A 12,342-nucleotide genomic window follows, 5' to 3' on the forward strand; every position below is an offset into this window, starting at 1 on the left:
GAGGGCTTGGGAGCAGGAGAGGTGGGTGCCATCCTCTTCCCTAAGTAATCCATGTTGAAAGTGATGATGTTGGAGGAAGCAGAATTCACATTTTCAGATTTCTTGAGGTGTTATGTTAAGAGCAAATCTCTTTTTCTAGAAAAAACATCTAGAAGAGCAATGGGTGAAATCACTTTGGAGATCCCTGTGCTGATTGAGATGTTGGATAACTCCAGTTCTTCCTTCTGCTCTTCTCCAAGAGCAGAGATCTGGATTTGCACGTGGTTTAGAGGGAAGCTCTACCTGTGGCAGCTGTGCATGCACTTTTCTTTCTGATGACATTAATAGCATTCATTCTCTTGCAGTCCCACTTCTATCTTGCAGTGACACCCTGGATGACATGAAGGAATACCCTTTTCTTTCTGCTTACCCAGCTGTGAGGTTGGGACAGATGAGAGGCACTGCATGGCCCTGTGGGTGCAGCTGTGTCCCAATGCCTTCAGCACACACAGGTGGGCTTGTCCTGTGTCAGCTGGAGAGAATAAACCAGGAGAGCCCATGTTTGGGTTTGGGATTAACTGGGTTTCTTGTAAATAGTCAGCAGAGGTCACTGCCTGCTGGGAGTGACTGAACAAGGCCCAGCTTGCTGTGGTTTAGAGAACCAAATCTGCTCTTTTGCATTTTGGCTGGGGCTCAGGCAGGCTTGGGGAAGGTAATATTTCCCTCTGGGACTGAGGATGCGACATGGTTGGGTTTTTGTGGGGTTTTTTTTGTTTGTTTGTTTTTGTTTTTGCCAAAAGAAATCTTTGCTCTGGCAGAACCAGCCATGAGAAATGCAACCCGGGGCGAAAAGGGCACTGTTGAATTTGTGATAGCAATTGAAGCTGAAGTGAAAATGCACAAAGTGCAAAAGGAGCAAATGGTTGTGGCCTCTGCCAATGCTGTTGTTGGAAAACAGTAGGAATTGTGTGCAGCATCAGTGGAGGGGCTGAGCCCAGAGTGCTGCTGAGCTGAGTGAGGAAACCCTGTGGGCATTGCCATAAAGCTTTCAGGTAAGAACTGCAGTGCCCTGAGGGATGCCATCATCTTGAGGACACACATGGGCATTGTGCAGGGACCAGCTCTGGATGCCTGCACCCCAAACTGTTTCGACTGGCAGCTTTGCACACAAAGCAAACAATTTCAACATCTGCTTGGGTCGCATTCAATTTCCTAGCGTTATTTTCGTAGGTTGGGTAAACATCTTCTTTCTTGCTAGGAGGAGTTAATCATTGATAGGCAAACTGGCACGGGTCTGGTCCCTGCAGAGCATGCAGCTGGCTATGTGCAGCCATTTCTGAGCGTGTGGGTGGATCAGAACCCCTCCTTCAGCACAGCAGGGCTGTGTCAGTGCCTTTGGATGCACCCATCGCTGCCTGCAGCGCCCAGGTAAGGTGAGCTGAGCTCCAGGAGTGGGATTTTGGGGTGTTCTTGCAGCTCGATTGAACTAAGGGAAAGGTAAAATAAATTGAATTAAACCAAGAGCTGTAATAGGGAGTGAAGGAAAGCCAGAACAATGAATCAGCAGCAAGAAGAGCTCAGCTAGGGCAGTGGAAAAAGGGAGGAGTAACTTTTATTAGGATGTGCTTAGCTTTCCTTTCTTTCAGTAAGCAATTTCTCATCAGTCACATCTAGGCAAAGCACCAAGGTGGGCTGTATTGCTTCAGGTGGGCACTCGGAGTGTGTGTAACCCTGGGAGGGTTTGGGCTCACAAGGGGTGATCCTGGAGAGCTGCAAGTCAGTGCTCTGATCCTTAGAGCGGCCAAATATGCAAACTCAAGCTCAAATGTGCCAAGAAAAGACCAGTGAAGAAAAGCCTACAGGAACAGCTTAGAATCTGCAATCAGCCATGGTGACTCCAAGAGTAAACTCAACGCTTTTTTTCCCTCCCCCACTATTTTTTAAGATATTTGGCCTAGAAAAAGAATGCTGTGACATCTGCAACGTGGTCAGGATGATGGTGGTGCCAGCTGTGGTGTCAGTGGGACCAAGGGGCCGTGCTGCCATCCTGGTGCTGCTCCTCACTGCTGCCCTGGTGGTGGACACCCAGGGTAAGCAAACATGAAGTGAGCTGAGCAGGGGAAACTGCTTCCTGAGGTTCACAAAGCCTTGATCCTATTTTCCTCTTTGCCTTTGTGTTTGAAGAGACCTGTGAAACTGATCGCAACCGTCTTCCTTTGCCTTTTTGCTTTCTGTGCAGAATGGCTGTAAAATTATGCTAGGAAACAAAGGTGCACTCACTTGTATGCTACTTGAGGATAAGGAAGCTGTTGGTCTAGGATGTGTTACCATCCTTAGAAAGTGCTGGATGAGGTGTGAGGAGTGAAGAGTGATACATGGAGTGATGCTCATCCCCATTGCAGTCTGCCCTTTCCTCCCCTTTGCTTCCCTCTTCAATGAGTTTTATGGACTGGACTTTCAGAGCAAGCCACTGTCAGATTTGCAGTTTGCCCAGTGTTTTCCTGATGGTGTTTCTGTTGGTAGGTGCTTGCGGTGCTCCGCCACGGTTCTCATTTGCAGAACTGAAGGAGGACTACCTGCACAACAGGACGTTTTCCACCTCTGAAGTGGTGGAATACAGATGTCGGCCAGGCTACGTGAGGAATTACAGAGCCCGGAACACTTACATCTGTGAAAAGAACAGCTGGAAAGGATCGAACAACTTCTGCTTACGTGAGTACATTTGGGGTTGGCTTCTGATTTTGGGCGAATCCATTGGCTCGTTGGGCAGCATTCTGGTGGTGGGGAGGTGGTGGCAGTGGGATCTGTCTGGATGTTGCTTGCCCTTTACCTCTGACTCTGGCTGTGCTCAGAAGTGCATTTTTCTCTCAGGTACTTGTGAGCACTTAGTTCAATAACAGTATTTCAGGCTTTCAGTAGGAGAATCCTTTAGTCTTGACAGCAACACGGGTCACGTCACAAGTTAGAGTGGAAGGGGAAATCCAGACAGCTGCTGTCCATCTGCTTGCTCAGTATTGGACAGGTCTTCTGCTCTCCTGCTGGGTGTTCCTGATTCTCCATGAACCTGCAGAACTAACTCTGGTCCTGTTGTCCCCCAGCAAAGCCCTGCAGTTACCCTGGAGAGCCAACCAATGGCAGGCTTGTGGAAGTACAGCAGTTCACCTTTGGGTCCACAGCAAACTACAGCTGTGACACTGGGTAAGCTGGGAGTACCTGGGGTCCTGCAGGTCCTTGTGACCCTGAGGGGATGTCCAGCCCAATTTCCTTTGAAATAGTGACTACAGAGCCAATGCTCTGACTCTGCAAATCAGATACAAGCTAAAAGGCCTTTATATTCCCTGGTGGGTTTTCTGAAGTCCTTTTGTTCTAGGTTAAAGCCTGTTCTATCAGAAACCTTATGCTGGTGTAGGTAATGGCAGACTGTAATCAAAGTACTTTTTAACTTCGCCTTTGAAAGCTTGAAGAAGGAGTTTTCTTCCTTTCCTGCTTTGAAATGGTTCTCAGGATTGTGGAATGCCATAGGTTGGAAGGGGCCTTAAAGATCACCTAGTTCTTGCCAAGCTCCAGTTCACTCTTCAGGGCCCTGCTAAACCATCCCCAATATTTCAATATATTTTTGAAGGAAACAATTCACTTCTGAAGTCAGAGCTTATGGTTATAGTTAGTTATAGTTAATTATAGTTAGCTATAATTAACAGGTTGTCACAATTACAGTTTCACTGCAGTTGCTATCAACCATTCCACTAGTTTGGTTAAGTTGGGCAAATTCCTGATTGGCTTTAATTCCAAGGAAGCCAAAGGTGGTTTGTTCTAAATGAAATTAAACAAAAAAACCTGAATTGCACTTGACAAATAATTCCCTCCACTCTGTTCCACACAGGTACAGACTGGTTGGAAATTCCCAGATTAGGTGTGTGATTAAAAATGGACATGTTACTTGGGATGGAAATCCTCCCATCTGTGAACGTAAGTAGAGCCCTGCTGAGTGGGACTGGGGATGGATGAAGATAGAGAAGGCTTTTGGTCATTCACTGCATGTTGGAAATCTCTAAAAACACTTTTCTTGGTGTTTTCCTTCCATGCATGGAAGCATTCCCTGGCAGTAAGGCAGCTGCACGTCACAGGGATGTGCCCCCAAACCACCCAGTTGCGAGGCAGAGCTGCCCTGAGACCTGCCTCTAATTTCTGGCACCTGGGGCATTTGTGTCTCATCTTCAAACCACACGTTTAATTAACATGAATTTTTCAACTTTTTTTTTTTAGCAATTCCATGTTTGCCCCCTCCAAAAATAGCGAATGGAGATCACAACGGAGGTGACGTCGCGCTCTTCACTTACGGAGCTTCTGTCACCTACCACTGCCACACTGACAGCAGGGGGAGGAAGCAGTTCTCCATGGTGGGGGATGCCTCTATTTTCTGTACAACCAATGACAACGTGAATGGTGTCTGGAACAAGCCAGCCCCGGAGTGCAAAGGTGAGTGGCAATCTGCCCATAGGGGATCTGAGAAGGGGTATTCATCTGAGAATGGAAGAAACAGGAGGCTTGCCAAGATTCAGAAGCTTGCTGTGGTACCTGCTGTCTTTCCTTTGTTCTCATTCTTAATAAAGTGGGGAAAAAAAACCCAATTAATAAGAAAAAGATGTAATGTGGGACAAAGACTTGAAAAATGCTGCTACCTTGCCATGCCCATTTTCATCCTGTTTGATGAATGTGTGCTCCAAGAATCGTGGATTCATTAGGTAGGAGGGAGCTTTAAAGGCCCCCCAGTTGCAGCCCCCCCTATGTTAGCAGTTGCCAACAGCAGATCAGGCTGCCCGTGCCCCACTCACCCTGACTGCTCCAGCAGCTCCAATGCTTTTAATCATCCCCCACTGACCCATCACTCATCACCTGAGCTCTGTTGTTTCCCCCACGCAGTGGTGAGCTGCAGGGAGCCCCAGGTGGAGCACGGCAGGCTGCAGAGCAGGTACAGAGCTGAGTACGCCTATGGTGACACCGTCATCTTTGACTGTGAATTCCGTTACGTGCTGCTGGGCAGTGACACAGCCATGTGCCAGGAGGATGGCAGCTGGGATCCACCACTACCGCAATGCCAGCGCAGTGAGTGCCCACAGGGACACAACCCAGGCCGTGGCTGTGGGGGTGGTGGGCTGTATTCTGTTGTTTTTGCCTCTTGCACCATGGTGGCTTGCACTTTTGTTTCCCAGCAGCTTGCTGGTGATGATGCAGGCATGGGACTTTGTGACTTTGGGCCTCTTAGCTAAAGTCTTGTTCCAAGACCCAAACTTGATGAGTTTCTTGCTAGAACTCAGAGGGACTAAACTGACCTCCCTATACTCAACACCTTTAAAAGGTCGTTGGTAGATTAGGGCAGAGAGTATTTGCTTTGTTAGAAATTGCACGTCATTGCCACAAGTCAGTGTAAATCACCATACGTTGTAATAACAGGTACTGCATTTCATTTTACTTCCATTGCATTCACTCTCAGTAGCACTGAGCTCAGACAATTGCCTGAGAACCTCAGGAAGAATCACACGAGCCCACGTTTTCCCCCAGATCCTTTCATGTTGTGTCCTGTGCCCCACTGCTTTCTCATTGGCAATGTCACAGAGTGTTGATTTCACCCCTAGGCAGCTGTGATGACCCTCCTGACGTGCAGAATGCTGTTAAAGCAAGACTTGCAGGCAATTTATTTCCCATTGAGACTGTCATCACTTATGAGTGCCAAACAGGCTATGAGTTCAGCCCTGGAGTGGTGATGCAAAACATCAGTTGTCTGCCAGACTATACATGGACTGAAACTCCACCGCCCTGTGAAAGTAAGTGCCCGTTCCTTCAGCTTAAGTATCCTTGTGTTTGGGCAAAGCTCTTCCCAATTAAAGGATCTGTGTGCAGTCTACCTTATCTACCAGATGCGCTTTCTGCTCCTTTGAACCCATGGAAAAAATAGTGTACCATCACTAAGATGGCATGGTGCTGCCAGTGCCCATTGGAGAGGGGAATGTACATCCAGGAAAGCCCTGTGAGTCCAATGGTGCCCATCAGCATTGTTGGTGGGATGCAGTAACTTCATATGTATGCCCAGAAAGTAAAACTGCCTTTAGGAGTGTCCAGAAACGGCCATTCATTCTCCTTCTGCCTCAAATGAACCTGCTGTCATTGAGGTACTTATGCCATGATTTCACACTTGCTGCTGTTTGGTGTTTCTCAGGAATTAGTTGCCCGAATCCAGCTACCAAGAGTGGAATGCACATAAGCTCCTGGGACGAAAAAGACACGTATGTGTTGGGAGACAGAGTCCAAATTATCTGTGACCCTGGCTATGTTTTCAAGGATAGTGATGATTATGTTGTGCTTCAGTGTACAAATGATGGCACATGGAACCGGGCAGCACCAGAGTGCATTCCAGGTAGGAGAGCTGCTGCATCACCTTGACCTGTTGACTGCTTATTTGTGACTTTGGCAGAGGTTTTGGTCACTCTGTACAGGACAGCTGTCTGCTACCATCAGTAGAAATCTACCTGTGGCCTTGCATAGCTGCCTTCTCTGTGGAAATCTTCTTCATGGGGTTCTTTCTAGAAATTCATGAAATCCTTTTATACTTTCTCTTGCTCCTAGAACCTCATTGCCCAGAGCCTATCATTGACCACGGAAGAGAGGTTTATAAAAGCAAAAATGATTACACAGTTGGGACTCAAGTAAGGATAGAGTGTGATGAAGGCTACGTGATCAGTATCCAAGAGTCGATCACGTGCCAGGCTGATGGGAACTGGTTTCCCAAGTTACCCTACTGCCAGCAAGGTATGTGCAAGGCAGGAGCTGTGATCAGCACTGGGGCGGGGAGGGCAGCCTTCCTCCAGCATCACCTCTGAGATGCAGGGAGGTGAGCGCTGGCTGTGGGGCTGGAGGTGTCTTCCCCAGCAGATGCCAGGCAGGGGCTGAGCACGGGCTCTAAGTCCATGCTGAGTTCTTACCCCAATATGATAATTGTGTATTTCTTTTTTTCCTTCGTAATCTTTATTTCATAGCCTGTGGCCCTCCCCCACGAATCACCCACGGGCTGGACATCAACCCAACATCATCATTCTTCCCCTATGGCTACAGAATGAAATACAGTTGTGCTGCGGGGCTGTCCCTCATTGGGGATGAATCCATCTACTGCACCTCTGAAGATGGAGTGAACCTGGATTGGAGCGGCCCTGCCCCAGAGTGCAGGGGTGAGTCTATAGGGTCACCCCAAAACTGGGGCATCAGGAGGAGCCCCTCATTCATTCCCCCCACTCGCTTTCTGTCCCAGGATATGAGCATCCCTGTACTACAGCCCTCTGCTCTCTCCCCAGTGGTTCGCTGCCCCAAGCCCGTGGTTGAGAATGGAGAGATGGTTACACCACAGCACACATTCTCCTATGGGACATCCGTGAGCTTCTACTGCAAGAAAGGCTTTACACTGCATGGCAATGCTGAGAGCCGCTGCATGGCTGATGGCAGCTGGCAGCCAGCCCTACCTAAATGCCAGCCAGGTGGGTCCAGCCCTGCACACTGAGGCTGGCAGGGCATTGTCTCCTCCTGTTATATTATAATGCTGTGTATTTGCCTTCTAGTCAAGTGTCGTGCACCAAAGAGCAAGGAGAACCTACAGATTTTCTCTGACAGGGAAGAGTACGAGTTTAATGAAACCCTGTACTTCTCCTGCAAGCAGAGCAACAATCTGGCAGAGATGTCATTAACCACCTGCTCTGCTGGTGGCTCTTGGATGCCACCACCCAACTGTGTGAGTTCCACTGCTTCGTGTTTTGCCCCGTTTATAGCTTGGAACAGCACCAGTCCGCCTTCATGAACGTGTTTTGTTACGATGGGGCTGGCACAGCTGTGGGTCTGTGCAGCCCGTGGGTCCCCATGGCAGTGGCTCATGCCCTCTGTCTTTGTCTTGGCTCTTTTAAAGAAAACACTTCATGCGTGCAAGAAGATTCGTCAAATCCAGGAAACTTTTGAGTGCGGAATTCCTCTGGCAGAACTGAGAACTTTGCTGGAAGTACAGAAACTCTACCTGGAGATCCAGAAGCTGGAGAAGGATCTGGGAGCCAGAGGAGGCCGCTCATGGCTGTGACTGGTATTGTGGTGGGAAGAAACGGAGTCAGTGAAGCGAACAGATTCCTGTCATAGGAGGAATCAGAGTCTTTTGGCTCGTTCTGGTAGAGCTCGCTGCCTTAGGTTTGTGCATCACTTTATACCTTTTAAAGCTTTACATTTAGGTCTGTTGTCCTGAGAGGTGTGCGGTCTGGAAGGAATGGAACTGAGAGAGAATTGTCCGAGTCACACACGTGTATGGAGAGCCACCACTCACCCTCTCCATCTGCAGCCCCATTCAGCCCATCACTGCGTGCCAACAAGCATTAACAGCCCTAATCAGCCACAGCCTCCAGAGCTGCTTGGTGCAATGGAGAAATCCTCCAGGCAAAACTAAACGCCAGCTTTTCCTGCCAAGTAGTTCTGATCTGGCCTCCGTGTGCCCACTGCACAAATTGCAGCCCATGGAAATAAAACTGGAAGGAAAGAAGTGGCTGAATTATTTCTGCGACATCCAGCGAAGGGGAAGTGCTCTGCTAACTCGTATCGTGTGACCAGACTGCTGTTCCTTCACTAGATTATAATAAAGCTGCAGTTCTAATGACTGCTGTGCCTTGTTTGCAGTAATTCTGCCCTGTCTGTGGTATAGAGCAATATACTCAGGTGGAAAGGCAAAGGGGACACACAGCCCTGTTCCCTGCACTGACTGTGGCTCTTTCTGCTCCAGAAAGAAGGCAGAGCAGCTCTGACCATGTAACAGCTTAGCTCCCCACCATCCTCACACAGTGCAGCAGGAATGCAGTGCTGCCGTCAGCACGGCCCGCCTGCTGTCCCCCACTTCCTCCACCTGCTTCCCCTTCCCCTGAGACTTTTGCAGTCCTGTGGCACGGCTGCTGCTCGCCATGCAGCTGCTCCTGCACTGGATGGGGCCGTTGCTGGCACTGCTGGTGCTGCAGCCAGCGGGGAGCTTGGGTGAGTGAGTGCCACCTCCTTCCCTTCCTGCTATGGCTCAGCTTTGCTTTTTGATCCAACATGGGATAACCAGGCTAGGGATGCACTCCTCTGCTGGACGTGCTGCTAACCTCTTGCTGATGCTCTTCTGGAGCTCGGTGCCTACTGCTCATGGCACATTTTTCCTCTTTGGTTGCACCTGTAGATGCTTGCAAAGCGACACCCCAAATGCTTTCCGGTAACCTTACACTGCATGAGGGGCTGCAAGTTCATCCTTGTGCTACCCAGGGCCAGGTCCTTGTGCAGAGATTTGCTGAGCCTGTCCAGGGCTTTGCTGCACCACTGCCCTGGGTCCTGCTGATCAATGCAGTAGCAAAGAATCATTCCCCTGGCTGGAGCATGTCCTGCAGCTTGGAGGCTCGAGATGAGGATGGTGGCTAGATGGGGAAAATCAATTGGACAGGTGATAGCTTAATTGTTTAATTAAAAGGGACATAATTTGCAGTTTGAGTGGTGTTGGTGGTGTGTAATCACAGGATGGTGATGTCTGTCACGCGTCCTGTGGGCTGACTGCATGACAAGCAGTGATTTGCTCTGTAGTGACCCCCAGAAGAGGAATAACTCCTTATTTCTGCTGCAGCTGATGTTGCCTGTAACAGCAGGTGCTCCTCTGATGCACAGAGCAAGCAATGCAATAAAGGGTCAGAACCAGCCGTGGGTTGTACCTGTAGAATCCTGCTGCTGATGGCTCCTCGAGCATGCTGTTAACCCCCAGTCTCCCCATCCCAACTGCTGCGCTTGCTAAACCAACTCATTTATCAGAGGCTCTGCCAATAGGAGCCCTCCTGCAAACTCCCATTTGTTTGCTGCTGCAGAGGTGCAGTGCCCGGTCCCAACGATCCCTCATGGGTGGCTGAATCCTGCAGAGAAGAACCTCAGTGCTGGGAGCACAGCCACGCTTGAATGTGAGGCTGGCTACGTCCCTGTGGGCAGCAGCAGCGTGAGGTGTCTGAGCAGTGGCAGATTGCAGCCACGGACACCAGCATGCATCCGAGGTACGCACTGCCTTTCTTCTTGGTCTTTTCCCCATGCATTCACATGGGTTTATTTGCTGAAAAGTGCATCAAGGTGGGCTGGGACCCCAGAGGCAAAGCTCAGCCCCATCCTTGGTTGTGGGGTAGAGCTGGTGGCTCTGTGTGCTGCTCCCCAGGTCGTTGTCCTTCCCCTCCTGCTGTTGACTACGCCGACCGCAGACCTCCATACGAGTTCCTGGTGGGTTCCACCATCACCTACTTCTGCAGACATGGATACACGTTGATCCCCGGTGTATCTCCAACAACAACTTGTCTCAAAAATTTCACCTGGTCTGCGATCCCAGCGCTTTGCCAGAGTGAGTGTTCCCTTCTCTTTCCCTTGCCAACAAAACCATCGATTTAATGAGGTGGAAATAGCATAGTTTTCAGTCCTTCAGTGGCACTGTGCTGCGAGGGCTTTGTTTAGCAGTGTTTGGGTTCTCAGTAATAATTTTGCTGTTCTAAGTGTGGCATGGAGGAAAAGAAACAGCAGAAACTCACGCTAATTATTTAGCTGCACCAACAACAGCAGTGTGTTGTCCCACTGGTGCCATCTACAGCCAACCACGGGGTTCAGACCGTTCTGTCTACAAAAGGAAATAGTGGTATCGCATAATCACAGTGATTATAGTGATGCCTGGCTGGTTTGCAGTGCTAACAAGCACTGGAAACAGGCTGGCCCGATCCATGGAGCTTTCTGATGGCTCTGTCCCTCAGTGGTGCAGTGCCCGAGCCCAGCCATCATCAACGGGAGGGAGACGAGCGCAAAGCAAGAGAAGTACAGCGTTGGGCAGCAGGTGGAGTTCCAATGCAACCCAGGCTACGTGCTGTGGGGCAGCCAGAGGACTCAGTGCTGGTCGGATGGGACGTGGAAACCCCCGGTGCCGTACTGCGATAAGGGTGAGCCCAAATAACACTTCCTTGGTGGGAGCTGGGAGTTGCATCTCTCTACAGCACGTGGGAGCAGCAGAGAGAAAATCTTATCACCTTTGGCATCTCATCTGTTTTCTCTCACAGTCTGTACCCCCCCTCCACTGATCACCAACGGGCAGCACACCGGCTTGAGAACAGAACTTTTTCCCTACGGTACTGAGGTGAAATACAGCTGTGCTTCAGGGCTGTCCCTCATTGGGGATGAGTCCATCTACTGCACCTCTGAAGATGGGGTGAACCTGACATGGAGCGGTCCTGCCCCGGAGTGCAGGGGTGAGTCACAGCAAAGCCAGAGCACCAGGAGGAGCCCCTCATCCCCCACGACCCTCTGTGTGTCCCAAGGGATGAGGCTTCCCCCTAATGCAGCCCTCTGCTCTCTCCCCAGTGGTTCGCTGCCCCAGGCCCGTGGTTGCCCAGGGGAGGATGGATCTGTCATGGCACACGTTCCCCTATGGGACGTCCGTGCGCTTCTCCTGCAATGAGGGCTTTGTGCTGCACGGCGATGCTGAGAGTCGCTGCACGGCTGATGGCAGCTGGCAGCCAGCCCTGCCCAAATGCCAGCCAGGTGGGTCTGACTTGAACAATCCATTTCTCATTTCTACAGATCGAAAACCACCTGCACCGACTCATCTCCCACAATTTCAGGCTCGGTTTTCTACCCACGCAGTCACGTTCCCCTTGCTGAGCTGCTTTCTGCTGTGTGTTTGCTTTCAGTTCTGTGTCCCAAACCACGAGTTGCCAATGGAAAGCTGACAAGCACTGATCAGACGTGGTACCCAATAAACACAACGGTCACATTTGTGTGCCACGAGGGATACCATCACTTCTCAGGTGATGGAGAAGCCGTGTTAAAAGACTCTTGGACAGCCACGTGCTTGGCTGATGGCAACTGGACACCACTGCCCAAGTGTGTAAGTACTGTGGTGCGGCTGTTTCTGGATGAATGCTGCCTGATGTCTGCTATGAAAAGTAACTCTGACCCTCTTAAAAAGCCTTTCTTTCATTGCTGTGGTGGGGATGCAGCTGTGTTCAGCCAATGCACAGCAAACTGGGAAGGGGTGCAGCCTCAAAGCTGCAGTGTGGGTCCCCATCTGCAGCAGTTCATTCACACATGGCTTTCTCTGCTTTTGGCATTGCTTTGCTTGACAGAAGAAGGAAGGTGATGCTGACGTGTGCGGAGAGGTTGCTTATATTCAGAGTGTCGTCTCTGACTGCCACGTGCCTACAGAAGATGTGAAAACTCTGCTGGAAATACAAAAACTCTTCCTGGAGATTCAAAAACTGAAAGTGGAATTGCAAGGACTGAGCAAGGAGGTCCTGGAGCACATCCTGCATT

General features: G+C 50.0%; 1 protein-coding gene across 1 annotated transcript in view; it reads left to right on the plus strand.

The window, feature by feature from the left end:
• Positions 1-248: 248 nt before the first annotated feature.
• The window catches only part of CR1 (complement C3b/C4b receptor 1 (Knops blood group)), a 53,414-nt gene continuing 41,320 nt past the window's right edge, over positions 249-12,342 (plus strand). The window contains 22 exon segments of the mRNA XM_048926287.1: positions 249-1,407; positions 1,925-2,069; positions 2,503-2,691; positions 3,078-3,177; positions 3,860-3,945; positions 4,243-4,455; positions 4,900-5,082; positions 5,613-5,801; positions 6,194-6,391; positions 6,601-6,783; positions 7,011-7,199; positions 7,323-7,502; positions 7,584-7,753; positions 7,925-8,087; positions 8,917-9,021; positions 9,876-10,055; positions 10,211-10,390; positions 10,791-10,973; positions 11,091-11,279; positions 11,392-11,571; positions 11,721-11,917; positions 12,156-12,342. Coding sequence (XP_048782244.1) covers positions 1,973-2,069; positions 2,503-2,691; positions 3,078-3,177; positions 3,860-3,945; positions 4,243-4,455; positions 4,900-5,082; positions 5,613-5,801; positions 6,194-6,391; positions 6,601-6,783; positions 7,011-7,199; positions 7,323-7,502; positions 7,584-7,753; positions 7,925-8,087; positions 8,917-9,021; positions 9,876-10,055; positions 10,211-10,390; positions 10,791-10,973; positions 11,091-11,279; positions 11,392-11,571; positions 11,721-11,917; positions 12,156-12,342 — 3,541 coding nt within the window. The 5' untranslated portion in view covers positions 249-1,407; positions 1,925-1,972.

The sequence above is a fragment of the Lagopus muta genome, chromosome 24 (assembly GCF_023343835.1).
Source record: "Lagopus muta isolate bLagMut1 chromosome 24, bLagMut1 primary, whole genome shotgun sequence".
NCBI classification, from domain to species: domain Eukaryota; kingdom Metazoa; phylum Chordata; class Aves; order Galliformes; family Phasianidae; genus Lagopus; species Lagopus muta.